At 37.5% G+C, this 27,710-nt stretch overlaps 1 protein-coding gene across 1 annotated transcript; it reads right to left on the reverse strand.

The window, feature by feature from the left end:
* Positions 1 to 18,383: 18,383 nt before the first annotated feature.
* On the reverse strand, positions 18,384 to 27,109 carry LOC104098270 (actin-related protein 2/3 complex subunit 1A-like). The gene is made up of 16 exons (XM_070187307.1): positions 26,959 to 27,109; positions 26,775 to 26,856; positions 25,525 to 25,610; positions 24,928 to 25,004; positions 24,157 to 24,251; positions 23,258 to 23,327; positions 22,521 to 22,590; positions 21,601 to 21,674; positions 21,469 to 21,511; positions 20,325 to 20,406; positions 20,023 to 20,111; positions 19,855 to 19,940; positions 19,204 to 19,267; positions 18,914 to 19,008; positions 18,744 to 18,802; positions 18,384 to 18,655 (listed from the first exon to the last, which is right to left on the reverse strand). The coding sequence occupies exons 2-16, from the start codon at positions 26,842 to 26,844 to the stop codon at positions 18,591 to 18,593; spliced, it is 1,125 nt and encodes a 374-aa protein (XP_070043408.1). The 5' UTR covers positions 26,845 to 26,856; positions 26,959 to 27,109; the 3' UTR covers positions 18,384 to 18,590.
* Positions 27,110 to 27,710: the final 601 nt, after the last annotated feature.

A 27,710-nucleotide genomic window follows, 5' to 3' on the forward strand; every position in this document is an offset into this window, starting at 1 on the left:
TAAAGTAGAGGCACACAGGAAGCAACAACGACTACAAGTCACATAGAAAATATAGGTGCACAATAACATCTCAAGGTAAAAGCACGAATGCATACACAACAAACAATATCACAATATAATGTATGTCTCTCGTCCTCTCCTGCACGGAAATACCTTTCGTGCCATGAGTATATGATAATATAAAAATAATTGCACGGCATCACCCTTCGTGCTTTTACTCTCATCCCCACCTGATAATATAAATGAAACGGCACGGCATCACCCTTCGTGCTTTTACTCTTATCCTCACCTGATAATATAAATGAAACGGCACGGCGTCACCCTTCGTGCTTTTACTCTCATCCTCACCTGATAATATAAATAAAATGGCACGGCATCACCCTTCGTGCTTTTACTCTCATCCTCACCTGATTATATAAATAAAATGGCACGGCATCACCCTTCGTGCTTTACTCTCAATGGCACGGCATCACCCTTCGTGCTTTACACTCTCCCTCACATGATAATATAATTCAAATGGCACGGCATAACCCTTCGTGCTTTACACTCTTCCTCACCAAGCACATGTATATCATTAACAAGCAAGGTAGGAAGCATAATAACGTTAAGGAGAGTATTTAATCCACAACACAATACAACAATTCATATCACAATTTGCCACTGACCATAATCAAGTTCCAAAGCTACAACCAAGTCAATTAATTTCACAGTAAATAGCCAAATGCTCCACACAATATGTACAACACCCAAAAACAATCAATAGAGATAGAATTTACTCAACATAAAGCAAAGTCTTCCTAAAAGATCAAATTTTCAATAATTATATAAACACCTCTTCTTAAGCTCATTTAATTAATTATTTACAGAGGGGAAAATCCAAATGAAATTAAATTCCAATAATTATCAAACTAGCAAATTCACGAAATTTTATAAATAATCAAACAATAATCACATCACATTGTTATATAACAACAAAGTCAACAACAAGGATTTAGGCACGACAAGTAGAGGATTAAATATATGCCAACAATTATCCAATTTACTACACAATATGCTCAAGATTTTAACTCAATAAAATTTGCACATATAAACCAAGTACGTACTCGTCATCTCGCGTACATGGTTTTCAATTACCCAAGTTGCACATAAGACTCAATGCCTAAGGGGAATTTCCCCCACTCGAGGTTAAGTAAGATACTTACCTCTTTGAAGTTATGCCGATATTCCAAAATCGCCTTCTTACTTGAATTGACCTTCGGACCATTCAAATCTATCCAAATTAATTGTATAGCTTTATTAAAATTCATCGGAAATAATTCCGGTTAATAATACGTCGACTTAAAAATTTATTCCAAAAAGTCAACAAAAGTCAACACGAGACTCGCCTCTCGGAACCCGACATAATTTTCATGAAATCTGAACACCCATTCCGATACGAGTTCAACCATACCAATTTTATCGAATTCCAATAACAACTCGACTTCCAAATCTTAAATTTTATTTTTGGAAGATTTTACAAAAATCATGATTTTTCCTCGACTAAATCTGAATTAAATGATGGATTCAAAGACATAATCATGAAAATTAATCAAAACTGGATAAGAATCACTTACCCCAAATACCCACGCAAGAATCTCTCCAAAAATCGCCTTCTACCGAGCTCCAAATTTGATTTTGAGTTATGAACTCAAACCCCTATTTTTGGGACTTTTAATTCTGTCCAGATAGGCCTTCTTCGCGTTCGCGAAGGCCAAAACCCAACTGCCTCAAATCCTTCATCGCGTTCGCGACCTCCTCGTCGTGTTCGCGAAGGCCAACTGTTTCTGCCCCATCATTTCCTCTTCGCGTTCGCGAACTCCTTGTCGCGTTCGCGATGGCCAGCTGACCAACTCCTTCGCTTTCGCGTTCCCCGCTTCGCGTTCGTGAAGGCCAAACGACCCCAAGCCCCAATCTTCCTTTCTTCTTCGTGTTTGCGTTGCTTGGGCCGCGTTCGCGAAGGCTTGCCCTGCTCCTTCTTCGCGTTTATGACCACAGCTTCGCATTCGCGAAGACCAAATCATCGCGTTTAAGGACTCCCTTTGCGTTCGCGAAGAAGGAAACCAGATTTCAGCAACAGCAGTCCAAACAGCTCCAATTTGGTCTGAAACCACCTCGAAACACACCCGAGCCCCTCGGGACTTCAACCAAACATACCATCAAGTCCCAAAACATCATACGAACTTAGCCGAGGCTTCAAACCACATCAAATAATGCTGGAATTACGAATCACGCATCGAATCAAATTATGAAATATTCCAAAACTTCCAACTTCTATAACTCGTGCTGAAACCTATCAAACCAACCCGTAATGACGTCAAATTTTGCAAGAAAGTCCCAAATAACATAATGGAGTTGTTCCAACTCTCGGAACCGCATTTCGACCCCGATATCAAAAAGTCAATCCCCGGTAAAACTTCCCAAAAATTCAACTTTCACCATTTCAAGCCTAAATTGGCTACAAACCTCAGATTCACAGTCCGGACATGCTCCTAAGTCCAAAATCACCCAACGGAGCTAATGGAACCGATTGAACTCTATTCCGGAGACGTCTTCATACAGTTCCGACTATGGTAAAAATCCTAAGACTTAATCTTCCATCTCAAGGACTAAGTGTAAATCAAACTCGACCACACACACGAGTCATAATACATATTGCGAGGTTGTTCGAGACCTTAAGTCACTGAACGGGGCATAAGTTCTTAAAATGACAAGTCGGGTCGTTACACCAGGTCTCTGATGCTCGTACTTAACTTATTGACAATTTAGACACCAAGCTACATATGCAACTATATACTTTTTCATTCTCCTCCACCAATAATGTTGCCGCAAATCTTGATACATTTTGGCGGTACCTAGATGAATAAAGTACCTAGAACTGTGTGCCTCTTCAAGAATTAATTCATGAAGCGCATCCACATTAGGCACAAAAATACGACCATGCATTCGCAGAACTCCATCTTCCCCACAACAACCTGTTTAGCATCACCGTGCCGCATTGTGCCCTTAAGGACAAGTAAATGAGGATCATCATACTGCCTCTCTCTGATACGCTCATATAAAGAAGACCAAGCGACTGTGCAAGCCAAAACTCGACTAGGTTCTGAAACATCTAACCTCACGAACTGATTAGCCAAAGTCTGAACATCTGCAGCTAATGGCCTCTCACCAACTGGAATATACGCAAGACTGCCCATACTCACAGCCTTTCTACTCAAAGCATCGGCCACCACATTGGCCTTTCCGGGGTGATACAAAATGGTGATATCATAGTCTTTCAACAACTCCAACCATCTTCTCTACCTCAAATTAAGATCTTTTTGTTTGAACAGATACTGAAGGCTACGATGATCAGTAAATACCTCACACGAGACACCGCAGAGGTAATGCCTCCAAATCTTCAGCGCATGAACAATGGCTGCCAGTTCTAAGTCATGAACTAGATAATTCTTCTCGTGAACTTTCAACTGCCGCGATGCATATGCAATCACCTTGCCATCTTGCATTAATACTGTACCAAGCCTAATGTGAGATGCGTCACAATATACCGTATACGATCCTGAACGTGTGGGTAATACCAACACTGGCGTCGTAGTCAAAGCAGTCTTGAGCTTCTAAAAGCTCAACTCACACTCGTCTGACCATCTGAATGGGACACCCTTCTGGCTTAGTTTGGTCAATGTGCTTGCTATAGATGAAAATCCTTCCACGAACCGACGATAATAACCTGCCAAACCCAGAAAACTCCGGATCTCTGTAACTGAAGTGGGTCTAGGCCAATTCTGAACAACCTCTATCTTCTTAGGATCCACCTTTATGCTTTCTGCCGATACAACATGCCCCAAAAAGGCAACTGAGTCTAACCAAAACTCACATTTTGAAAATTTGGCATCTAACTGATTATTCTTCAAAGTCTAAAGCACACTTCGAAGATGCTGCTCATGTTCCTCTCGACTGATGGAGTAAATCAAAATATCATCAATGAATACAACCACAAAAGAATCCAAATAGGGCTTGAACACCCGATTCATCAAATCCATAAATGTTGCTGGGGCATTTGTCAACCCAAATAACATCACTAGGAATTCGTAATGCCCATACCGAGTCCGAAAAGCTGTCTTAGGGATATCAGATGCCCTAATCTTCAACTGATGGTAACCAGACCTCAAATCAATCTTCGAAAATACGTTGGCACCCTGAAGTTGATCAAATAAGTCATCAATTCTTGGCAACGGATATTTGTTTTTAATAGTTGTTCATGATCAATTACCGAATTGCCAATTAACCTCATGTTAACAAAAAATGAATCTCGTTGCAAACCTTCACAATACTGATAATGAGATGCGAGGCATGAAGACCTCATAATTATTTACCCGAATTAACGAGTAACATTTAACACCACCTGGGCGAGCACCTACCTCGTAGGTTAAAACTCAATAATTACAAACACGAATTTTGCCAAATATGCACAGAGAATTTCATACGAGAATTCTCAAATAAGCCTAACATGCATGACTCCCTATTAGTATTATAGTACAAATTTAATTTCACAAAGGAGGGCTTAAACACAAGAATTTTCATCACAAGGATCTCGTCCTTATATAACTTCCACCGCAGCTCGTATCCCGATTTAAACACATCAATTTATTTTTAAAAGGGAGGATCTCGTCCTCAGTTCTAAATCACAAGTAATATACATATCATGCCAATCAAAAATTTCCATTTTCTCCTTTTAAATAATTTCGGCTATACAAAATCACAACACATAATGAACCCCACACCGATAGGGCATATAATTCATAATTTATAATTAATTATCCGTAAATTAAATCAAAACTTACCGAAATGAGTAACAGAAAGCCACATTTAGCCTCACAACTTTTATTAGTGACCAACATGGAATGATAGGCATAGTTATCTCCATAGAATCTCCCAATAGGAGTAAACACATAAGTAGATTATAGAATTACGAAAATTTCTCATACGTGGAGCACAATAGGAGGACTCGTCTTGATACTCAGAACCAAATCAAGTTAAGGAAATTATTCCTTTATTTTAAATCGAGGTCGTACCCATAACGACACCATCTGATGTAACGACCTCCGCCATACCATAAAACAAATATAACAACGACTGGGTCTCCACCTCTAGGACGCCTTCTACCTGCCTGTCCTCCACCTCTAACAGTCTGACCTACACCTCTAGGTACCTGACCCCTACCATAAGTACCCCTGCCTCCAGACGAGGCACCACCGAAACCACCAAACTGACGAGGCCTCTTATCAGACCTCTTCCCTCTTTCCTATGCAAGAACTATCTCGATCCTCTTCGCGACATTAGCAGCCGCCTGAAAGAAATCTCACTTCCGGTCTCCTTGGCCATCTGAAGCATGATAGGGTGAGTGAGTCCCTCCATAAACCTCCTCAGTCTCTCTCCCTCATTAGGTAGTAAAAGGAGAGCATGACGGGCCAAATCCACAAAACGGGACTCATACTGAGTAACAGTCATACTGCCCTGCCGTAGACACTCAAATTACTTTCGATAATCCTCCCTCAGTGTGATAGGAAGGAACTTCTCCAGAAATAGATGAGAGAACTGCTCCCAGGTAAGTGCAGGTGATCCAACTGGTCTAGTCAATGTATAATCCCTCCACCACCTCCTGGCGGAACCCGTCATCTGAAATACAGCAAAATCAACCACATTGGTCTCAACTATACCCATGTTCCGCAGCACCTCATGGCAGCATTCTAGATACTCATGTGGGTCCTCAAAAAGTGTACCACTAAAGTGAACTGGAAAGAGCTTGGTAAACTTATCCAGTCTCAATAAGGCCTCAAAAGACATGGCGGCCTATCACTGGTCTGTGCCGCAACAACTGGCTGAACTACCCCAACTGGCAGGGCTGCTGGAGTGGTTGTGAACCTTCCGGGACACTGAACTGGTCCAATTGGTACATTCTGAACTGGAACCTCCTCCTGAAGATCCACCTAAGGTTCTACAACAGGTGCGGCTGCTCGAGCTCTGGACTAAGCTCTACCTCTGCTTCTACCTCGGCCTCTGGTGCGACTTCGGCCTCGGCCCTTTCCCCTAGTCATAGCTGTCACTGGGGGCTCTGGCTCCTGTCCGGGTGTAGACGCAGTGCGTGTTCTCGCCATTAGCGATAGGACAAGAATAGAAGAGTTCAATCATCAATAATAGAATAAAATCACACGACAGAGTAGAATAGAAGTAAAATTGTTCCTAAACTCCATAGCCTCTGAGAGATAAGTACAGACGCCTCCGTACCGATCCTTCAGACTCTACTAAGCTTGCTCGTGACTCGTGAGACCTATGTAACCAAGTGCTCTAATACCAACTGTCACGACCCAAAATTCCCACCTTCAGACCGTGATGGCGCCTAACATTTTACTTGCTAGGCAAACTAACATTAGAACAATATTATCCTTTTTTAAATTTATTAATAACAAAGAAGAATTGCGGAAGTAAAGTCTGAAATATAGTGAATAATCCATAAAAACAACGGTGTCTAAATACCATCTCAGAATTGGTATCACAAGTGCACGAACTTCTAGAATAATACAAATAAGGGCCTGAATAAAATAAAGCTGTCTGGAAATAAACACACTGCTAAAGTAAAATAGACGGGGACTTAAGAACTGCGAATACCGTGCAGTTATACCTCAAATCTCCTCTGGGTAGCTGATATCCGAACAAGTCTATGGTACGCCGCTGGGACCAACTCCGAAATCTACACAAGAAGTACAGAGTGTAGTATCAGTACAACCGACCCCATGTACTGGTAAGTGTTGAGCCTAACCTCGACGAAGTAGTGACGAGGCTAAGGCGGGTCACTTACATTAACATGTACGCAATATTAGTAACAATAACAAATAATGGAAATAAATCGGGTAACGCATTTATAATAATTGAAGCCAACTCAGCAGTCATAACCAATTATCATTTCCATCAATTTTTCGTTGCAGCGTGCAACCCGCTCTCACAATATATTCATATTCCATTCTGTTGCGGTGTGCAACCCGCTCCTCCAATATATTCATTTTAATTAAGTCTGTTGCGGCGTGCAACCCAATCCCCCAATTTATATATATGTATCGACTTTTAAATAAGTCTCTTGCGGCGTGCAACTCGATCCTCTAATATGGACTTTTAATAAGTCTGTTGCGGCGTACAATCTGCTCCTCCAATATATTCATTTACCAATTCTTGTAAAAAAAAAATTTCCAATAAATGCAACAATAAATATAAAATTATAAGACACCAAGAATACAATAATTATGATTTTATTATGAAACAAACAATGACAAATAGTAAATTATTATGAAAGTCATGGAGAAAATAGGCAGTTTAATATTTAATATGCTAAATGTCAAATAACAATTAAGACACATAATTCAAATAGCATGTAACAATTAACGTAGGAATTCAATAATTAATATTTGACAAAGAATAGGAGAGAAATAATTATTATAATAATTAATTCATGATTTAAAATGATTTATGATTTTTTCAAGTAATTAAGCAAATAATTAATTTGACGACGTATAGACACTCGTCACCTCGCCTATACGTCGTTCACATGCATTTCACATAACAAATAGTTTAAGGGTTATATTCCCTCAAGTCAAGGTTAACCACGACACTTACCTCGCTTTGTAAATTCCAATCAATTACTCGACCACAGCTTTTCCTTTTAAATTTATCTCCAAAAGCTTCAAATCTATTCATAAACAATTCAATATACTCAATACGAATCATAGAAATTAATTCCATATGAATTTACTAATTTTCCGGATAAAAATCCAAAATTTATTAAAATATTCGACAGTGGGACCCACATCTCAAATCCCAAAAAAACTCGCGAAATCCGAACACCCGTTCCTCTACGAGTTCAACCATACAAAAATTATCCAATTTCGATGTCAAATAGACCTTCAAATCTAAATTTTTCGTTTTTGGAAAGTTTTACAAAAATTTCAATTTCTTCCATCTAAATTCAAAATAAATGATGAATATAGACATGGATTCGTGAAATATAATCACTTTTGGTTATAGAACACTTACCCAGTTCGAAATCGTGAAACAACTCTCAAAATTTTGCCTTAACCGAGCTCAAAATGACCAAAATGAGTAAAAATATCGGACTCTTTGATATATACACTGCCCAGGCATTTTCGCACCTGCGGTGCCTGGGCTCGCACATGCGAGCTCGCATCTGCGAGAAAAATCTCGCATCTGCGAAATGGGGCTGCCCGGCGAGGTCTCGCACCTGCGGAGGAAAACTGCACACCTGCGCTGACTTCCTCTTCTGCGGACGCGCGGGTGCGTGCACGTTTCCGCACCTGCGGACCTTTGCCCAGCAAGCCCAGGCCGCTTCTGCGATGGAAGGCTCGCTTTTGCGAGCTCGCACCTGCGGTCAAAAATCCGCATGTCCAATTATAACAGAAGGCAAAATTTCAGATTTTGCTTAAGTCCAATTCTTGTTCCGATTTCGATTCGAGTCACACTCGAGTACTTGGGACCCCGTCCGAATATACCAGTCCCGTAATATAATACAGACTTACTCGGAGTCTAATATCACGTCAAACAACGCTGAAATTATAATTAACACCCCGATTCGAACTTTTGAGTTGTAAACTTTTCAATTTGCAAATCTCGTGCCAAAACATATTAAATAAATCCGGAATGACTTCAAATTTGGCACACAAGTCATAAATTACATAACGGAGCTATTCAAATTTCTAGAATTGGATTCCAGCTCCGATATCAAAAAGGCAACCCCGTGGTCAAACATAGAAATCTTTAGCCTTTAAATTACTAGTTTCTGTTAAATTGTCATAACTTGAGTTAGGGACCTCCAAATTAAATTTTGGGTATACGCCCAAGTCCCAAATCACGATACGGAGCTACCGGAACTGTCAAAATACTGATCCGGGTCCGTTTGCTCAAAATGTTGACCAAAGTCAACTCAGTTGAGTTTTAAGGTTCTAATTCACATTTTAATCCATTTTTCACATAAAAACTTTCCGAAAAATTTTACGGACTGCGCACGCAAGTCGAGGAATGATAATTAGTACTTTTTGAGGTCTTAGAATACATAATTACTTATTAAATTTAAAGATGACATTTTGGGTCATCACAAAAGAATTGCTTGTATCTTCAAAACCTTTTGAATACCTCTCCATCCATATTGTCCACCAAATATTTGGCTGGACAGTTTTTCATCTATCTTTGTTCATGGTACAATTTTCTCCTTTGTTCCAGCATGTCAACATATCAGAGGTTCTTCCATGTATTACTTATTTGATTCCTCTGAGATTAATGAATAAGTCTCATAGCTGGCTAGTAATTCTACAATGAAAAATAAATGGTTGGTTGTCTTTGCTTCCTACCCACACAAGTAGCATTTTAAATAGAGTTGGAATCCCCTCCTTATGAGATTATCCTGAGTCAAAACAGCTTCTCTTGCTACTAACCAAGTGAAACAGGTCACCTTGTATGGCACCTTCACTTTCCAGATATGTTTCCAGAGCATAAATGTGAGCTGAGATCCTACCTTATTTAGATCTTTGTTAGCTAAGCTAACTGTGTAGTTGCACTAAAATGGCTTTGTTATTTTAAGTGTATGTTCTCCCTCATACAGCCCATTGCTCTGTTCTAAAGTACTAAAAAACTATGTTATCCTTGGTATTTTCCAATTTGAAGTAATCTTCTGAAAGTTGGATTCCATCCGTGTGTGGACCAAACCTCCTGTAAAGTGGCCCACTGTTGTATACTCAAACCATATAGATCATGGAACATCACTGTTAGAATAGTTATGTGAATATATATCTAATTAGTCTTATAGGTAATAGGAGTAGGTTATATATTATGTGTACTTATAAATAGGGTTCATTGTATTACAATTAACATCAATAATAGATTTTTTTTTTCTCGTGCATTCTCACATGGTATCAGAGCATTAGTGAGAAACTTATCGTTGTGCATCATTCCAGCGACTTCCGGGAAGAAAAACCTTGTCGCCGTGTAATTTTCCGATGATTTAGAAGGATGTCCATAAGCAAATCACTTTTCATTAGTGCTGTGCAAAAACCAGCACCACCACAAGACTCCTCATGCTTAGGCGACCAAACCCCAGTCAACCCCATGCCGGCGTGTGCGCCCTTTTCTGGCAAGATTTTGAATAAGTTCATGTTGAACAGTCGGATCTCCTAGTAATTCCGGTCCTGCCCATACCTTTTTTCTTTTTATACCGATCACTTTGAGATTTTTTGGCAATTACACTGACTTTCCGGCGGCTACTGTGATTTTTACGACAAAACTTCTTTTGGATAGATTACTCAGGAGGTTATTCCAAGTCTTTTCATTCAAGTTTCATCAAATTCTGATAATATTTTTATTTTCTGGCGGGTGAACCGTGTTTTCTCAACAAAAAAAAAAGGAAAAGGTGTTCTAATTTGGCATTCCAAGGTTAACGATACAACTTTTAATCAATAATTTGAGAAATTGATTGTAGAACAGTGGGATCCAATACAATGAATAGTTGGATGGTTTCTCTACCGAATTATATTGAGATCCTTCAGTACAAAGCATGTAAACATACATCTTCAGAGATAACTTCCGTTGTTCAAACAGGTAGTAGTGTGTCTTGTATCTCCCAATCTTCAACCTCCGAGTCTTGGGTCATTGATTCAAGCATCTGACTATATTTCTGGTAATAAATCTTTTTTTACTACTATTTCATATTCTCAATCTCTTCCGACAGTCACAATTACCAATGGGTATCAAACCATGACAACTGGAATAGGTCAAGCAAGTCCACTTCCTTCCCTACCTTTAGATTCAGTTCTTTATGTTTCTGGTAGTCCTTTTAACCTCAAAACCGTTAGTCACTTAGCCAAATCACTTAAATGCACTATTTTATTTCTTGATGACCTTGTTTTTATACAGGAACATAATACAGGATGGATAATTGGTACCGGGCATGAATTAGATGGACTTTATTACCTTATCCTTGCAAAATCGCATTGACTCACATCTTGTCTTCCTTCAACAACTTGTCATGTTACTAATTCACCAGATTTATTACATAAACGGTTGGGACATCCCAGTTTGTCAAAACTTTAGAAAATGGTACCTGATTTATCTCACTTGTCCACTCTAGAGTGTGAGTCATGTCAGATCGGTAAGCATACCCACTCTCATTTCCATCGGCGTCTTGATAATCGAGCAGAGTCATCTTTTACCTTTGTCCATTCAGATGTTTGGGGTCCTAGTCGGGTCAGTTCTACCTTGGGATTCTGCAACTTTATTAGTTTCATTGATGATTATTCTAAGTGCACTTGGATATTTTTGATGAAAAATCAGTTTGAGTTGTTTTCTATTTTCAAGACCTTCCACGCTGAAATTCAAAATCAATTTGGGGTTTCTATCCTCACATTTTGTAGTGATAATGCCCTAGAGTATTTGTCTTTCCTATTTCAGCAGTTTATGAACTCTCATGGGATTATTCATCAAGCATCTTGTCCGTACACATCTCAACAAAATGGGGTAGCTAAAAGAAAGAATAGACATCTAATTTAAACTGCTCGTACCCTACTCATACAAATGTCCCGTTGTGTTTTTGGGGAGATGCAGTTCTTACATCTTGCTATCTTATTATCGTATGTCATCTTCAGTTATCCAGAATCAAGTTCCATTCTCTATCCTATTACCCTATTTAACTTTGTTCTCTCTTCCACCCCATGTATTTGGGAGTACGTGTTTTGTTCATAATCTTACTCCAGGAAAAGATAAGTTAGCTCCTCATGCTCTTAAGTGCGTATTTCTGGGTTACTCGAGAATGCAAAAGGGGTATCGATGCTTTTCTCCTGATTTCCAACGGTACCTTATGTCCGTTGATGTTACCTTATTTGAAACCCAATCATACTTCACAGGTCCAGGTAATCACATATCTATTTCTGAGGTGCTACCAGTTCCATCTTTTGGAGATCCAATCACTATCTCCCACTCATCTTCCTCTACAACTCCAGCTCCACTACCTACAGCTCCAGTTGCAGATCCACCACCTATAACTCCAGTTGTAGCTCCACCACCTATAGCTCCAGTTCTACCACCTATAGATCCAATTCCACCATCTAGTCCAGTTCAACCATATGTAGCTCCACTATTCCAGACTTATCATCGTCGTTCACGCCCAACATCATGCCCACCTGATTTACGTCCTGCACCTGACCTTGCTAATACTGCGGACTTGTCTCCTCTTAGTCAACCGATTGCACTACGGAAAGGTATACAGTCCACACTTAATTATAATCCCCATTATGTCGGTTTAAGTTACCATCGTCTGTCATCACCTCATTATGCATTTGTCTTATTTTTGTCCTCTGTTTCTATCCCTAAGTCTACAGGTGAACCAATGTCTCATCCAGGATGGTGACAAGCTATGATTGACGAGATATCTGCTTTACATACGAGTGGTACTTGTGAGCTTGTTCCTCTTCCTTCGGGTAAATCGACTGTTGGTTGTCATTGGGTGTATGCAGTCAAAGTTGGTCCAGATGGATAGGTTGATCGACTTAAGGCTTGTCTTGTTGCCAAAGGCTATAATCAGATATTTAGGCTCGATTACAGTGATACTTTCTCTCATGTGGCTAAAATAGCATCAGCCCGCCTTTTTCTTTCCATGGCTATTGTTCGCCATTGGCCTTTCTATCAGTTGGACATTAAGAATGTTTTTCTTCATGGTGACCTTGAGGATGAGGTTTATATGGAGCAACCACCTGATTTTGTTTATCAGGGGGAGTCTAGTGGTCTTGTATGTCGATTGCGCCGGTCCCTCTATGGTCTAAAGCAGTCTCCTCGAGCCTCGTTTAGTAAGTTCAGCATAGTTATTCAGGAGTTTGGCATGACTCGTAGTGAAGCTAATCACTCTGTGTTTATCGACATTTTGCTTCAAATCTCTGTAATTATCTGGTGGTTTATATTGATGATATTTTTATCACCGGCAATGATCATGATGGTATTATTAAGTTGAAGCAGCATCTCTTTCAGCACTTTTAGACTAAGGATCTGGGCAGATTAAAGTATTTTCTAGGTATTGAGGTCGCTCAGTCTGGCTCAGGTATTGTGATCTCACAACGGAAGTATGCCTTAGACATTCTTGAGGAGACAGGAATGACAGACTGTAGACCTGTTGACACTCCTATGGATCCAAATTCTAAACTTCTGTCAGGGCAGGGGGAGTCAATTAGCGATCCTACAAGATATAGGCGGCTGGTTGGTAAATTAAATTACCTCATAGTAACTAGACCTGTCATTTCCTTTCATGTGAGTGGTGTAAGTCAGTTTATAGATTCTCCCTGTGATAGTCATTGGGATGTAGTTGTCCACATTCTTCGGTATATAAAATCAGCTTCAGACAAAGGACTATTGTTTAAGGATCGAGGCCATGAGCAGATCGTAGGATACTCAGATGCTGATTGGGCAGGATCACCTTCTGATAGACGTTCTATGTCTGGATATTATGTTTTAGTATGAGGTAACTTGGTGTCTTGGAAGAGCAAGAAACAGAATGTCGTTGCTCGGTCTAGTGCATAAGCAGAATATGGAGCAATGGCTATGGCAATATATGAGCTAGTTTGGATTAAACAGTTGCTCAAGGAGTTAAAATTTGGTGAGATCGGCCAAATGGAACTTGTGTGCGATAATCAAGTTGTCTTTCATATTGCATCGAATGCAGTGTTCCATGAGAGAACTAAACATATTGAGATTGACTATTACTTCGTCAGTGAAAAGATACTCTCAGGAGATATTACTACAAAGTTTGTGAAGTCAAATGATTAGCTTGCAGATATTTTTACCAAGTCCCTCACTGGTCCTCGTATTAGTTATATATGTAACAAGCTTGGTATATATGATTTGTATGCACCAGCTTGAGGGAGATATATATATATATATATATATGTAATTAGTCTTATAGGTAATAGGAGTAGGTTATATATTATGTGTACTTATAAATATGGTTCATTGTATTACAATTACATCAATAATAGATTTTTCTCCTGTGCATTCTCACAATCACCATTAGACGGTCATTTCCCAACCAATTATCCTCCCAGAATAAAATTTCCCTGTCATCCTTCACTTGAAACTTCACTCTGCCTTTGAGATATAACCACAACATCCTAATAGATTTCCATAAACTAACACCGTAAGGAGTTGTCACTTCTCTAGTCATCCAGAACCCCTCTTTGTCATACTTTATTTTTATCACAGTGCCCCATAAAGCTTGTTCTTCTCTTGTGAATCTCCACAATTATTTCATTAACAGACATTTATGTTATTTTTTCAAATTTCTGATTCCCAACCCCCTTCTCTTTTGCTGATGGTCAAGTTTTTTTTTTTTTTTTGGTAATTAAAGAATTTTTATTAATCACCAAGTGAGTCATTACAAAACCACACCTGACTTTAAACTCAGTTAGATTTCTCTATACAGTAACTATCTCTCCCTGTATATCCAGTTAAACCTTTCACCTCACCATCTAACTATAAAGTCAACTAACACTAACAATTATTCAAAATTTTAACTGCTGCAGTAATCTCCTAGTTCCAGCATTAGCTCTCACATTACATACGCATGCTATAGTTCTTGTTATTCCATCTACATCTCTACTAGTCTTCTCAAACACTCGATTGTTTCTTTCACACCATATCATGTGGATTATCTCAGCATATATCATCTTGAAAGCGGCAGCTGTTTGAGATTTTCATTTAGCATTATCCATTGCCCATCTCCAATGTTGGTTCCATATCTTTAGACCATGTGGTTACATGTGGAGCCACATTTGGACCCCATTCCATATCCTTTGAGCAAAGACATATTCCACAAAGAGATGATTTCTGCTCTCATTATGAAATTGACACATGACACATACTGTGTCCACTGGCATACCCCATTGCACAAGTCTATCACTTGTAAGTAATTTGTTTTGAAGGAACATCCACATAGTAAACTTAGCTTTGGCTCTTGCTTCATTTCTGAACATGAAGATCTTCTATTCCACTCTAGGTAGTTGCCCAAGCATCTGGTAGTAGAGTTGTCTGATCACGCTGTATTTTTCTTGAGCCATTGTCTCCTTAGATCCACTATATCCCTTGCTCCAATCAGCTTTCTGACCAGCTATGAAGCTTGTTGAGGAATTAGTATGTCATCTAGCTGTTGGTATTTTATTTAATGGTAATAGATTCACCTAACCCATAGTTTGTCCACCTTAGGTGCAAGATCTCAGTGATTTTTAGCAGCAGCAGCCTTATTCCAAAATTTCAGGTTGATGAGGCTTAGCCCTCCTGCACTCTTAGGTGTGCACATTTTCTCCCAATTCATAAGTGATCTTCTTGTGATAACATTAGAACCAGACCATACATAACTCCTACAGTAAGCCACTATCACTTGTAAGTACTTTGTTTTGATGGTCAAGTTTTTCCATTAAACCAAATGAATGCCTTTATTCTCTTTGTTGCCCTGCCATGAAAAATTCCTTCTCAGTGCATCTAACCTTTTTTCCACACTAACAGGTAGGGAAAAAAGGAACATTATATAGGTAGGGAGTGCATCCAAGACAAAATTTATTAAAATCAACCTGCCTCCCAGAGAAAGATACTAAGGTTTTCATCTTGGCAATTTTTTCTCACATCTTTCTATAACTCCAGATATATGCCTTTGGATTTGCTCTTTGCTCCTTAGGGCATTCCTAAGTAAATAGTTGGAATGCTTCATATTTCCCCACCCAGTATATCTGCCTTCTGCTGCATTTTGATCACATCATTTATGGGGAAGACCTGACTCTTTCTTCAATTTATGTGCAGTCCTGAAATAGCTTCAAAAAGGACCAAAATAACCCTTATGTATATCACAGAGGACTAAAGTATCATTTGCGTATTGTAAGTGAGTTATTTCCAGTCTGTCTGCATATTTTGAGCCACATTAAAACTATTAATTCAACTATTCCTTTGTGTAGTCTTTATCAAGTTGTTCAGTCCTTCCAGTGGCTAAGATAAATAAGAAAGCTGACAAAGGGTCACATTGTCTCAATCCCCTCTGAGAAGAGAAGAAACCTTCAGGAGAGCCATTGAGAATTTCAATGTGCTTATACAAAACTTCATCCAGTAGATCCATTTTCTACAAAATCCCATCTTATGTAGAACTCCAAGTAGAAAATCCCAATTTACATGGTCATAGGCTTTTTAAATGTCTAGCTTACACATCATTACTGGTTTTTTATTCTTTATTCTAGAGTCTATACATTCATTTGCAATCAACACAGCATCTGTTTTAGTCAAGATCTTGGAAATCAACTTGTAAATACTCTCAATTAAGCTAATAGGTCTGGAATCCCTAAGCTCTTTTACTCCATTCTTTTTGGGAATCAGAACCACATAAGTAGCATTGAAACGTTTTTCAAACATCTCTTGAGAATAAAAATTTTGAACTGCAGCTATCACACTTGCCTTTACCACTGCCTAGCACTTAAAGAAAAATCACATTGTATATCTATCTGGCCCAAAAGCTTTGTCAATTGCACAAAGTTTCAGACACTCTAAAACTTCATCCTCCTCAAATTGAATTTGTAGGTTCTGTTGTTCCTCTCTAGATATTGTAAGACAATTGTTCATATTACAAGTAGGTCTTCATTTCTCTGTTTTGGGAGTATAATTTCTAATAAAAGTCAATGATCTCCCTTTTAATATCACCCGATTCTTTAATGCTTACTCCTTTCACCATTAGTTTGACAATGTTATTCTTTCTCTTAAGTGCATTGACTACTGTTTAAAATAATTTAGTGTTCATATCATCTTGCTTTAGCCACAAAGCTTTGGACCTTTGCCTCCTGGCTATCTCTTCCTTTTTAGCATATTCTTCAAATTCCCTGCTCAGATTTGCTTTATGGTGAGCTCTTCTTCATTCAAGTTTCTTTGTTGTTGTATGTCATCCAGTGCACTAATTTGATTTAAGATAGCAGTTTTCTCCTTCTCTGGATTGCCATAGGTATCCAGGCTCCACTCTCTCAATTTGCTTTTGAGAGCTTTCAGCTTCCCTGCTAAAATATAGTCTGATCTGCCTATAATGTCAAAAGAGGTCCACCAAGTCTTTACTGTATCACTAAAACCTTTCGTCTCTAACCACCAATTTTCTAAATTAAAATAAGATTTGGTAGTCTCCCAGTTACCACAATTTAAAACTAGCGGAGAGTGGTCTGAAACAACTCTGGGTAGGATTTCTTGCTTGATGTTTCAAAACATATCATCCCAATCCTGTGTCACCAAAAACCTGTCAATCCTTGATGCCATCTCCTGATTATTTCCCCCAAACCATGTGTAGCTACCCCCTTCCCATTGTGGTTCAATCAACTCCATATCATCAATAAACTCTGAAAGTTCTAACATTGATCGGTTGCTTCTTACACATTTTCTCTTCTGAGAGAGGAATCTAACTATGTTAAAATCACCAGCTAAAACCTATGGTCCATCGAATAGTCCCCTAGCAGCCCCAATTTTCCACCATACCTTTTGCCTTTCTTTGTCACAGTTAGGGGCATAAACCCCTATTAAGTGCCAATTAAAGTTTAGCAGTTGAGAGATAAATTTGCATGTTAGGGTAAATGCTCCAATATCCACACACCCTCCCAAACTTTGCTATCCCACATCATTAGGATACCCCCTCTAATTTTACTGGCCCCCAATTGTGCAAATTTGACTCCCTTATTCCCCCATAATTTTTTGACTTTACAAGTAATATCACCTTCTAATTTTGTCTCTTGAAAACAAAAAATATCAACCTTCCATTTAAGGATCAAGCTATTTATCACCCTTCTCCTATCCCTGCGGTTCAGTCCCCTCACATTCCACGATAGAATTTTAATATTCATTTATCCACCTTGAGTCGAAAATAACGTGTTGAGTTTGACTTGTATAGACATCTACAATTTTAAATATCAATATGTATTAACCTATTATAACGTATAACTTGTCACACTTTTCAAGCTATAATCCCACTTTTTATGGAGAGTTAAATGTAATTATCATTTAACTTGCTTGATTAATTCTTTTACATTATTAGTGTATAGAAGTTAAACTCGATATATATCCACCTATATGCACTTCTGTTCTCGCTGAGACAGACTAATATTTTTCAACCAAATATCAAGTCGGGCAAACCCCTTTAAGGAGTGATTTAGCAATGCCGACTACAAACAGTAAAACAAAGGAGTGTAGAGGGATACAATTATTGCTTTAGCCCATCACAGCTTTCAGAAAAAATCAAGCATAGCTTTTGATGAAGCGAAAAATCTTTTCTTTTCCTTTTATCATTCGCTCACAGTACACAGAAGATACAAACAGAGATGTCATGTTACATAAACAAATTCACGTGTTGTTCCATTATTATACAGCTGTTTCAACTATACCTTATAAAAAACATAGTAAACAAAAACTTTTTTACATCATATAGATGGTGATATATGCTAGTTCAAAAATGTTCATAGATATTCCAATAAATCTTCTTGCTTCTGCAAATCCCATATCACTACCTTTCCATCAAGTCCTGAAAAGTTATCGAGGATTGACATGAAGCTCCGAATAACAGAAAAGGGACTGCTTTAGAATGAAGTTTTATGTGCATGCAAACTAACCTGAAGTGCTGAAACGGGTGACACTAGATTTTCTCTGTTTTGCAAGTGGTAATATGCAACTGGAATTCCCAAGATTAAAAAGAAAAAAAGTGTTGATGTAAGATTTGATCCTGAACTATTAAAGGCTGACATGGAAGACATGAAAGAATGTGATCATGTTGAAATATTACTTGATACAGTTGTCATGAGCGCCTCTTGACTGCTCAACATTGTTGTTGGCTGAATACTTTGATTGACCATAGAATTTCCCAAATGCTTCAGAAAACTGTGAAATATATGGAGACGAGAGACAGATAAAGAACCATGATAAAACTGGACAACAAAGAAATCTCAGTACCAAATACACTAGGCATAGGTTATAATAAGGTCACGGAATAGCTGTACAAGTGCACTGCTCTAGCCCGTCAATGAAGTTTGAAGGTAGATTATTTCAGGACTAGCCAGTTCTTGGAATAAGTACCTGTGATCCATATTTGGCACTTGAAGACGCTGCTTTCCGCTCATCAAGGAATCTCAAGAAACTCCTGAAGCATAAAAAACAAATTTAGTTAATTACCTCCTTAATAGTAAAGTAGATTGAAGATTTCACAACAGTTCACCTCTAGAGGCACTAGATAACAGAGTTTACATTACTGATACTGGCATAGGTATTTCATGTAGATCCTTCAAAATAAAATAAAAACTTGCTGAAAGTTGGATACACCCTATACCTGAGTCTATCAAACATACGGCATTTTTAGTTTGGGTTTAATTGGAGTACTACTACATCTAATCGAGTAAATTACCAGCACTCAAGTGGGAAAAGCAAAGCTTCAAGAAGAAAAAAGGGAGAGTGAAAAATTCTCACTACATAACTTACACTTCTCCAAGCATTTCAACATGTCCTTAAAACTAAATAGGCAATTTTCCATAGAAAATGAAGAATGGATGTAGTTTGAAGCTCATAGGAACGAACAGTAATGAGTCACACCACTCTAAACAATTATCAGTAGAGGCACTAAAGCAACCCCCAAACCACCCCACCCCGCCCCCCCCCAAAAAAAAGGAAAAAAAGAAATAATAGAGACCAGTAAAGAAAGCAAGCCTTTCAAGTTCCAGATATTCAACATACCAGAGTCCACTCTCATCTGCCACAAATACCATTGGATTGCAATCAAATCCCACACCAACAACCATCCTTTCAGAAAGGAACAACACCTGCAAGAGAAGTCCTGATTAAACAACAAATATTAAGATCTGAAAAAGACAAAAGTATAAATGAGATAGGATTCTGACCCACATCACGAAGAGGCAAATCGCGGATTGCTACACTTTGTGCTGCAGCAGAGGGACCAACTTCATCAACAAAGTATATCATTGAGTTATGACCTGAGATCATCCAATACCCAACATCTAAGCTGCATTAGTATATTACATGGGAAAATGTGGGAACTTAGGCTAAAACCAAGTAAAATAAAAATAGAACAATTGAGCAAACAAACACAGTAAGCGACTGCAACCAAAATGAGATAGTTGAAGCAGTGTCAAATCTAATCCAAAATTAATGCATAAGCCGAAGAAGCAAAGAAAGGAATATCTGACCTACATATGCTAAGGTATTGCCACTTGGGGACCATCTGACACCAAAAGCCCAGCAAAAGCAGAGATCAAGCTGGACAATTTGCTGCATTAATATGAATAAAAGATATATTACTCTTTCTATGAACAAATTTTTTAAAATAGGACATAGGAATGTCATCTAGAATTTAAAAAACAAACATAAGAATAGTGTTTTCTGATGTCTGTCAGCCAATTCCTTAGAACACTGTCGTGCAAGAAATACAATTTTCCAAAAGAAGAAACGATTATCCTCTATTAGTACCACATGTCACTGTCAAGCTTTGAGATAGCCTGTTAATAGGTGCTGCCAATCAACCGAATCGAATGAAGAAATGTTACTGTATTAAAAACAGTTAAAAGCACAGAAAATACATGTTATTGCAAGGGCTAAAGTAATATCAACACAGAAAGGAGGAAAGCACATCAAGAGTATGAAAACAATAAGACTAGGATAGAAAAACAGTTTGAATTCAAAGCTGCATGGAATAATATTTATTCAACAATGAGGCATGGGAAACTATTTTAGCAATTTTCTCTCCGACACTCGACTTGCCAAAATAGTCAGAATTGTATCTGGATAGGAAACTTCGCACATGGACAGAAGAGTAGAATCATACAGCTTTTAAAGGTTGGGATAGTTTAAAACCACAAATAGTTATAAGAAGAGAGTTCAGATTTTGGATGCTAGCTACTTTCTTTTTGTAGCCAGAAGTTGGATCTGCTCCATGCCCATGAAGTGTCAGTGTGCCTTATTCTTCTGTTCCCGGTTTATAAAGTATCTGATGTTTCAGATGTAAGCCTTTGACTTTCTGCTTTCCACAGGAAAGTAAGTGAAGGTCAACTTCTTTTGCTTTCAATACAAATCAATCTGAAACTGTTCAGTACTTCAGTTGGCAAGAGAAAGAACTCTTATTCAGTCAAACACAAAAGTTATGCCCTCCAGGTTTTAAGATCATAATTTACTTTCCCAGTGAATAAGTTAGTATATTTATGAGGTTCTCTTCTAAGGACCGAGGGAGGGTATTTAAAACAAACTTGTTAAGGGTAAGATATGAGCAACATATTTCTTTGAACATAAAGAAACATAGAATTGGATAAGCAGGGTTAAATAAGATAAGATTCAGACCTCTCCAAATTTGGTATCCGCAGAATTCCCCATTGCAGAGTCCCTGATTCATTGAGTGAGTAATTATAAGAAACCGTGACAATACTGAAGAAATCTAACTGAATGGAGAGAACACAATTTTGTTAAACATACTTTGCATCGACACCTTTAATGAATGTTGAAAATACTCGACATTTACCATCAGTGGACGTTGTTGCTAGGAGAATCTGCAGGAATATTTTACCAAAAGTTCAGTTAATAGACTAGCTAACCCTTATAATTAAATAAAGCCACTGAACCTATAGTAGCAAATGTATCAACATTTAGTTCAACAATTATCTTGACGCAAAACATAAGATTTACCAAGAATTGGCAGTGGGCCAAAACAAGTAAAGTTAGCTTTGTTATAGGGATCAATACGAATGGGCCGCATAAAGTATCAACAAAATGGATGATATATCACATATTCCGAAGTTTTATTAGCTGAGATCTATGACAGGTCATAGGGGCTCAAAATACTCCTCGGATTAACACCACGAGAGATTGGTGATAAGATAATATCTCCTATGTCAGCAGTCAGCGGGCCCTTAAATTTCATTTCAAGATCACATTTACGTTTTATTTAATAAGCAACATTACCTTCTTCCAGTTAACTCTACGCTATAATTAGTCATGACCAGTTTTGCTTCCACTGATTAAGGGAACAAAAAGGAAAAAAACAAAGAGGAACCAGACCATCAACTCTGAGGCATTTCCTTAAGTTAAGCTTGGAAAGCAATATTCCAGCATTTAGGGCAGTTTTCAACTTCAAATATTACTAAAAGAGAAAGAGACATATGGGAATTTCCGTGAGGATTGTAAGGTTACTTAAGTTTGTGTCAATAAATTCATAGCAACTGTTCGGCAATAATGGAATACTCAAAATGACAGAGCTGCAAGCTGAGAGAAAGAATAGTCCTCACATCCTTCGTTGAAAATATTTTGCAAAACAAAAATGCAACTATTAAAATGAATGTCAGGGTATTCTTTTGCTGTTACGTGATGCAATATAATATATAGAGAAACAGACGCACATTATTCGGATGCCAGGCAATACTTGTTACAGATGAATCATGCCTTTTCCTGATTAGCTTACTCACCCACCTGTGAAAAAATAAAGATAAAATTAGACATGTTCCTGTAAAAGATCGTTACTCCACACATAATGACTAGTATAAGTGTTAGCTAATGTGTAAAGCTAGATGTCAGTATATCTTTCACCGTCATAGAGGTTTTTTTGTTCATCTTTAGTCATAAAGTTTGGCTTGTCTACACCTATGGATTGACAGCATACCAAGTTCACATATAACATTGTCCTACGCATGAACCACATAAACTACACCATCAGGAGTGGGGCTTTTTTTGTTCATCCTTAATCATAAAGCTTGGCTGGTGTATACCTATGGATTGACAGAATACTAAATTCACAGCTAGCAATGTCCAGTGCAGTAACCAGATAAACTACATCAACAAACTAAGAGTGAAATACCAGCCAAGAAAAACTGAGAGTGAAATACCAGCCAAGAAAAACTGCTTAGTCTAAAAAGGCAAGATTTCGGTGATGCTACAGTATGAACAACTTCAATAGAAGCCCATTCTATAGTTTACTGAATGTGAATGATGAAACTCATGCATCTAACTAATGTGACCCCAATTCTAAGACATATGGTAGCATTTACACATACAAAACCATCTGTGCATGTCATTCTTTCTCCACCGCGTTTGCTAAGGATTTAACTTGTTCAACTATCAGACGGAGAAGTAATATTACCAGTTATTTTCTTGCTCATAGTAGCATATACAAACAGTTTTAGCCCCACTTCCAACAGCAAACTTGTTTTCTGCAAGAAAAATTTAATTAGGCTAATGAAAAAAACTGAAGCAAGTTCATGGTTTCATGTCAGAAATATGCTAGCTTGATAGAAGATTAAAAATGAGCCCAGTTGCACATCGTCTGTGACTCTGTAATAAAAGTTTTTAAACTGTGTAACGTGTACACTTCGAAAATAAAATAAGATGAATATTGATGACTGAGTTTTCTGAAGTTAATAAATTCAGAATAAAATGAGACAAATAAGAACACATAAAAAGAGGTTAAGCCATATACGTGAAGCCATTTTGACATAGAACATCTTGCAGAAGAGGGGTCTACAAACTTGTAACTGATGTCGTATGTGTAAAGAGACACAGAAGACACACAAATCATCTTTTTATGTACCGGTCAGTGGCTTCTCTATTGTGGAATATGTTCCTATGCATCTATGAGGTAATGTGAGTAATTCCCAGGACAACGAATGATGTATTGCTTGTCTGGAGGAGAAGGGGGTTGAACAAATGCAAAAGGAGTGTATCAGATACCATACCAGCATGTATTTGGTGGTTTTTGTGGAAAGAAAGAACTCTAAGATGCTTTAACGGGAAAAGGAAGTTATTCGAGAACTCAAAAATAGAGTTGACTTTCAATAATGTTGAATAGTTGTTTTAAGCTAGAAAAGATGTTAGAATTTAATAATGTTTTCCAAGAGTAGTCTCTGATCATGGATTGTATATTCAGACTTTTGAAATCAGATGCACTGTCTTACTGCAAATTTTAATAGAATTTATTTACTTCATCAAAACAGAAAAAGAAGAGCATACAGAAAGACAAAGATTTAAGACGGAGTTGAATACCTTTTGGACTCCACTGCACACAAAGTGCTGCACGATTTAGCCTGAGAATAACCAGAGTAGGAACCCACCCTGACGCTTCTTGGTTCCAAACATATCTACAGAGAATATTATTCTCTTCAGCACATAAATTCATACTAGATAACCCACATTGTGCAATCATAGAACAAGCCCTCCCTCCCTCCCTCACACACACACACCCCTTTCATCCTCTCTTTTTTTTCCGCACTCCGTCCATATTACCTTAATCTTTGTCAAGTCAAACTTAACCATTGCACACACACTAAAGAGAATCAAGATTAAAGGCGATAAATTACAGAATGATCTGACTACAAATGTGTTATACCGAACAAAACCAACTTTGTAGCTTTGTTAACCATATAGTTTTGTCAAAAGAAATATGTCAATGCTCTACTAGGAAAAGCAAAAGAAAGATATTATAGCCCCATTTGGTGAAATGGCTTCTATAGATGCACCTTAAAAACTGGTCTTAACCTTCACAAAAATTAATACGAACAATGGATTACTGCCACCAAACAATTGAAGGATGTTACTGAATACTGGTAGTTTGAAGTACTTCTCAGGCCTAATGTTCCTTCTAATTAGAGAGCCTCCCTGAGGTCAGATTTAACAAATTAAAAAATAAAAAAGCAAAAAAACAAGGGAGAAGCTCCTTGTAGGACAAAAAAGCCACAATGTAAAATGAAAAACTTACAGCTATCACCTACTTAATGATATCAAACTCTAAAAACTCAAAGGTGGATAGTCACTTACGAATTTCGATCATGAGAAACAGTAACTATTTTGTTGGATCTTGAACTCCAATCTATACCGGACACAATTTGGTCATGCTGCAGCATCAAGAAACATAAGAAACAAATAAATGAAAACGTTGTAAAATGGAATGAGAATAAAACATAACACTGAGATATGATTATAGAAGATAAATAATGGATAAGTAAAAAAGTATGGGAATGGACATAGATTACCAAATCATATAGAGTTTTTCTCTTCCTTAAATTTCAATTTTCTAATCGTGGTCATTTTATAAAAAATTACCAAATAACATGAAAGAAAAGTTCTCCAAAATTTTCAACAGCACGCAGATAGACCTTAGAAGCTAAAATTGAAGGAGAGCAACAGGCTTTATTGCTGTTGTAAAATAGCTCCCTTATCCAAATATTTAACCACTAATCCTTATTGGTTTTTTTTTTTTCTTTGGGGGGGGGGGGGGGGGAGGGAGGGGGGAGTATAGGGGAGAGCACCTAAGTTCAAATACAAAGTTATAGGCGGTAAAACAACAGATACCACCGATATTTTGACCTTTGAACAATTTAATAACATGAAGCAATGATTTAAGACTATATTTACCTTTTGAAGAACATGGACCTTCTCCCACTTGTCCTCGGATAGTTTATATATATGTACTTCACTATCGTTAGGACAAAGTGCAATCACTACAGAAACAAGTTATACAGGCATTAGCAACTCTTTCTCCTTCCTAAAAATAACAATACATAGAAAAAAACACTACACACAAAACATACTTTGTATACATTAAAGCACCACTCTCACATGCAGATTCAGAATTTTAAATTATTGGATGCCTAAATCACTGCACTCAATCAACTCCTCCGTGGCAATACTTGCAAATTTAGCATAAATACCTATTTATCATTATAGTTTCGTTCTATATGCTATACATATAGTTGAAACAGAAAGCAATGGGTGCAAAAAATGACTGCCAATTGCCAAACCTTGCATCCCATGACCCAGTGGCGGAGCTAGAAATTTATACAAGGGGATTAATAAGATATTACAATGTTACAATTGCCATTTGAACCGTACACTAAAGTAATTTTTTAAACCCCTTTGCCACTAGATTGGAATCTTCCCTTATGTCAAGGGGATTCAAAAAAAATATATATATATATATATATATATATATAACCGAAAAAATTCGTTTTTGTTCTCACTCTCAAAAAAAAATTAACATTCTCAAAAAAAATCATTTTTATTCTATGACGAATGGGATTCAATTGAACCCTTGGCTCTACATAGCTCCACCACTGCCATGACCATTCTGGTGGAGCAAAATCACTAGAAAAAGGTAAAAATGAACTCATCCTACTCAAAAGTAAATAAAAGAAAAAGGAAAGAAAATGACATGTATGTGCAACCCACTTGAACATAGGCAAAAAACATGAATTTTTTGCTGTAAAAATCCGAACTCCATAGTGAAACACCCCCAGAGCAATACGGTGATGCTTCTGCATAAAAATTCAATTTTTGTTGCCATATGATAATTATTCATTCGAATTAGCAATAATCCTAATCGAGTTTAAGTTCTATGCTTTGACAATGCAAAATTATTTACGCAATAACATCACACTAAAAAGGTAATTGCTCTAACTCTATTTAATAACATTTGATTGGTAACCTAGAATAAATTGTAAGTAACAAGCTATAACAGCTAACATGTAAAATTACTGGTGTAAAAAAATTCATTACATAGTCAGTACTCAGTATATATAACTTCAATACTAATCTTGTTATAAAAAATATTAAAATGATGGGTAAAAGAGATGAGGAATGGAGGGGAGAAAAGGAGAAGAGAGTACTGGAGAGGTCGGGACTCAAAGCATGGCAAGTAATGCACTGAGCAAACTTATGTATTGAAGTTGCTGCCATTGATTAATTTGCCTACAAAAGAAGGAAAAAAATAATGGATCAACAAAAAATTGATTTTCAGTGAAAATGGAAGATCTGAGGGGGAAAAGGGGTGAATTACAGAAGGATCTGTACCTGCAAAACTGAGATCTACAAATGCCAAATGCGATTGGTAAATTTGTAGTGTATTTCAAGAATCCAAAATGCTTCAATCAGACGGAAAAGAAGAAGATTAAGAAGAAAGAAAACAGTGGAATCGGCATTTACACTGAAGTTATAAAATCAGTTTTGCGTTAAAAAATAAAATAAAATAAAATTGTTATAAATATAACTCAAAATAATAATAGCGAACATCAAAATAACAATAGAGAACAACAGGAAGACATATTCTTACTTCTTTTTAATTTGTATGTTTTTTTCTATCTATTATAAGGTATTTATATAGGCATGAAAAGTGAATAAAAATATGTCATTGAATATGTCATTAAGCATAAAAATATGTCATTGAATATGTCATTAAGCATTTGAGAAGATCATGGAGGAAAAGTAGACATCCAACATAATTTGATTTCTCTTATAACACTCCCCTTGATGTCCATAGATAATGTGACTCGCTAAAACCTTATTAGGAAAAAATCCTATGGAAAAAAAATCATAATGAAGGAAAAAGAGTACACATGTTTAGAAATACACATTTTGGTTGCCTCGTTAAAAACCTTGCAAGGAAAATCTAGTGGGACAAAACCTTGTAAGGGAAAAAGTATACAACACGTATTAACTCCCCCTTATGAGAGCATCAATTCACATCCTTGAGCTTTCGCATCCCAATCTTGTACACTAGTTTCTTGAAGGTTGACGTCGGTAGAGATTTGGTGAACAAATCAGCC

Source organism: Nicotiana tomentosiformis, chromosome 10 (assembly GCF_000390325.3).
Source record: "Nicotiana tomentosiformis chromosome 10, ASM39032v3, whole genome shotgun sequence".
NCBI classification, from domain to species: Eukaryota; Viridiplantae; Streptophyta; class Magnoliopsida; order Solanales; family Solanaceae; genus Nicotiana; species Nicotiana tomentosiformis.

Coding starts and splice junctions, on each gene's coding strand:
- LOC104098270 (XM_070187307.1), bottom strand. CDS start 26,844: ATGGCAGCAACTTCAATACATAAGTTTGCTCAGTGCATTACTTGCCAT. Junction 21,675..22,520: donor TTGCCTGGCATCCGAATAAT/GTGCGTCTGTTT, acceptor ATATTCCTGCAG/ATTCTCCTAGCAACAACGTC. Junction 20,407..21,468: donor CGGATACCAAATTTGGAGAG/GTCTGAATCTTA, acceptor ATATTAATGCAG/CAAATTGTCCAGCTTGATCT.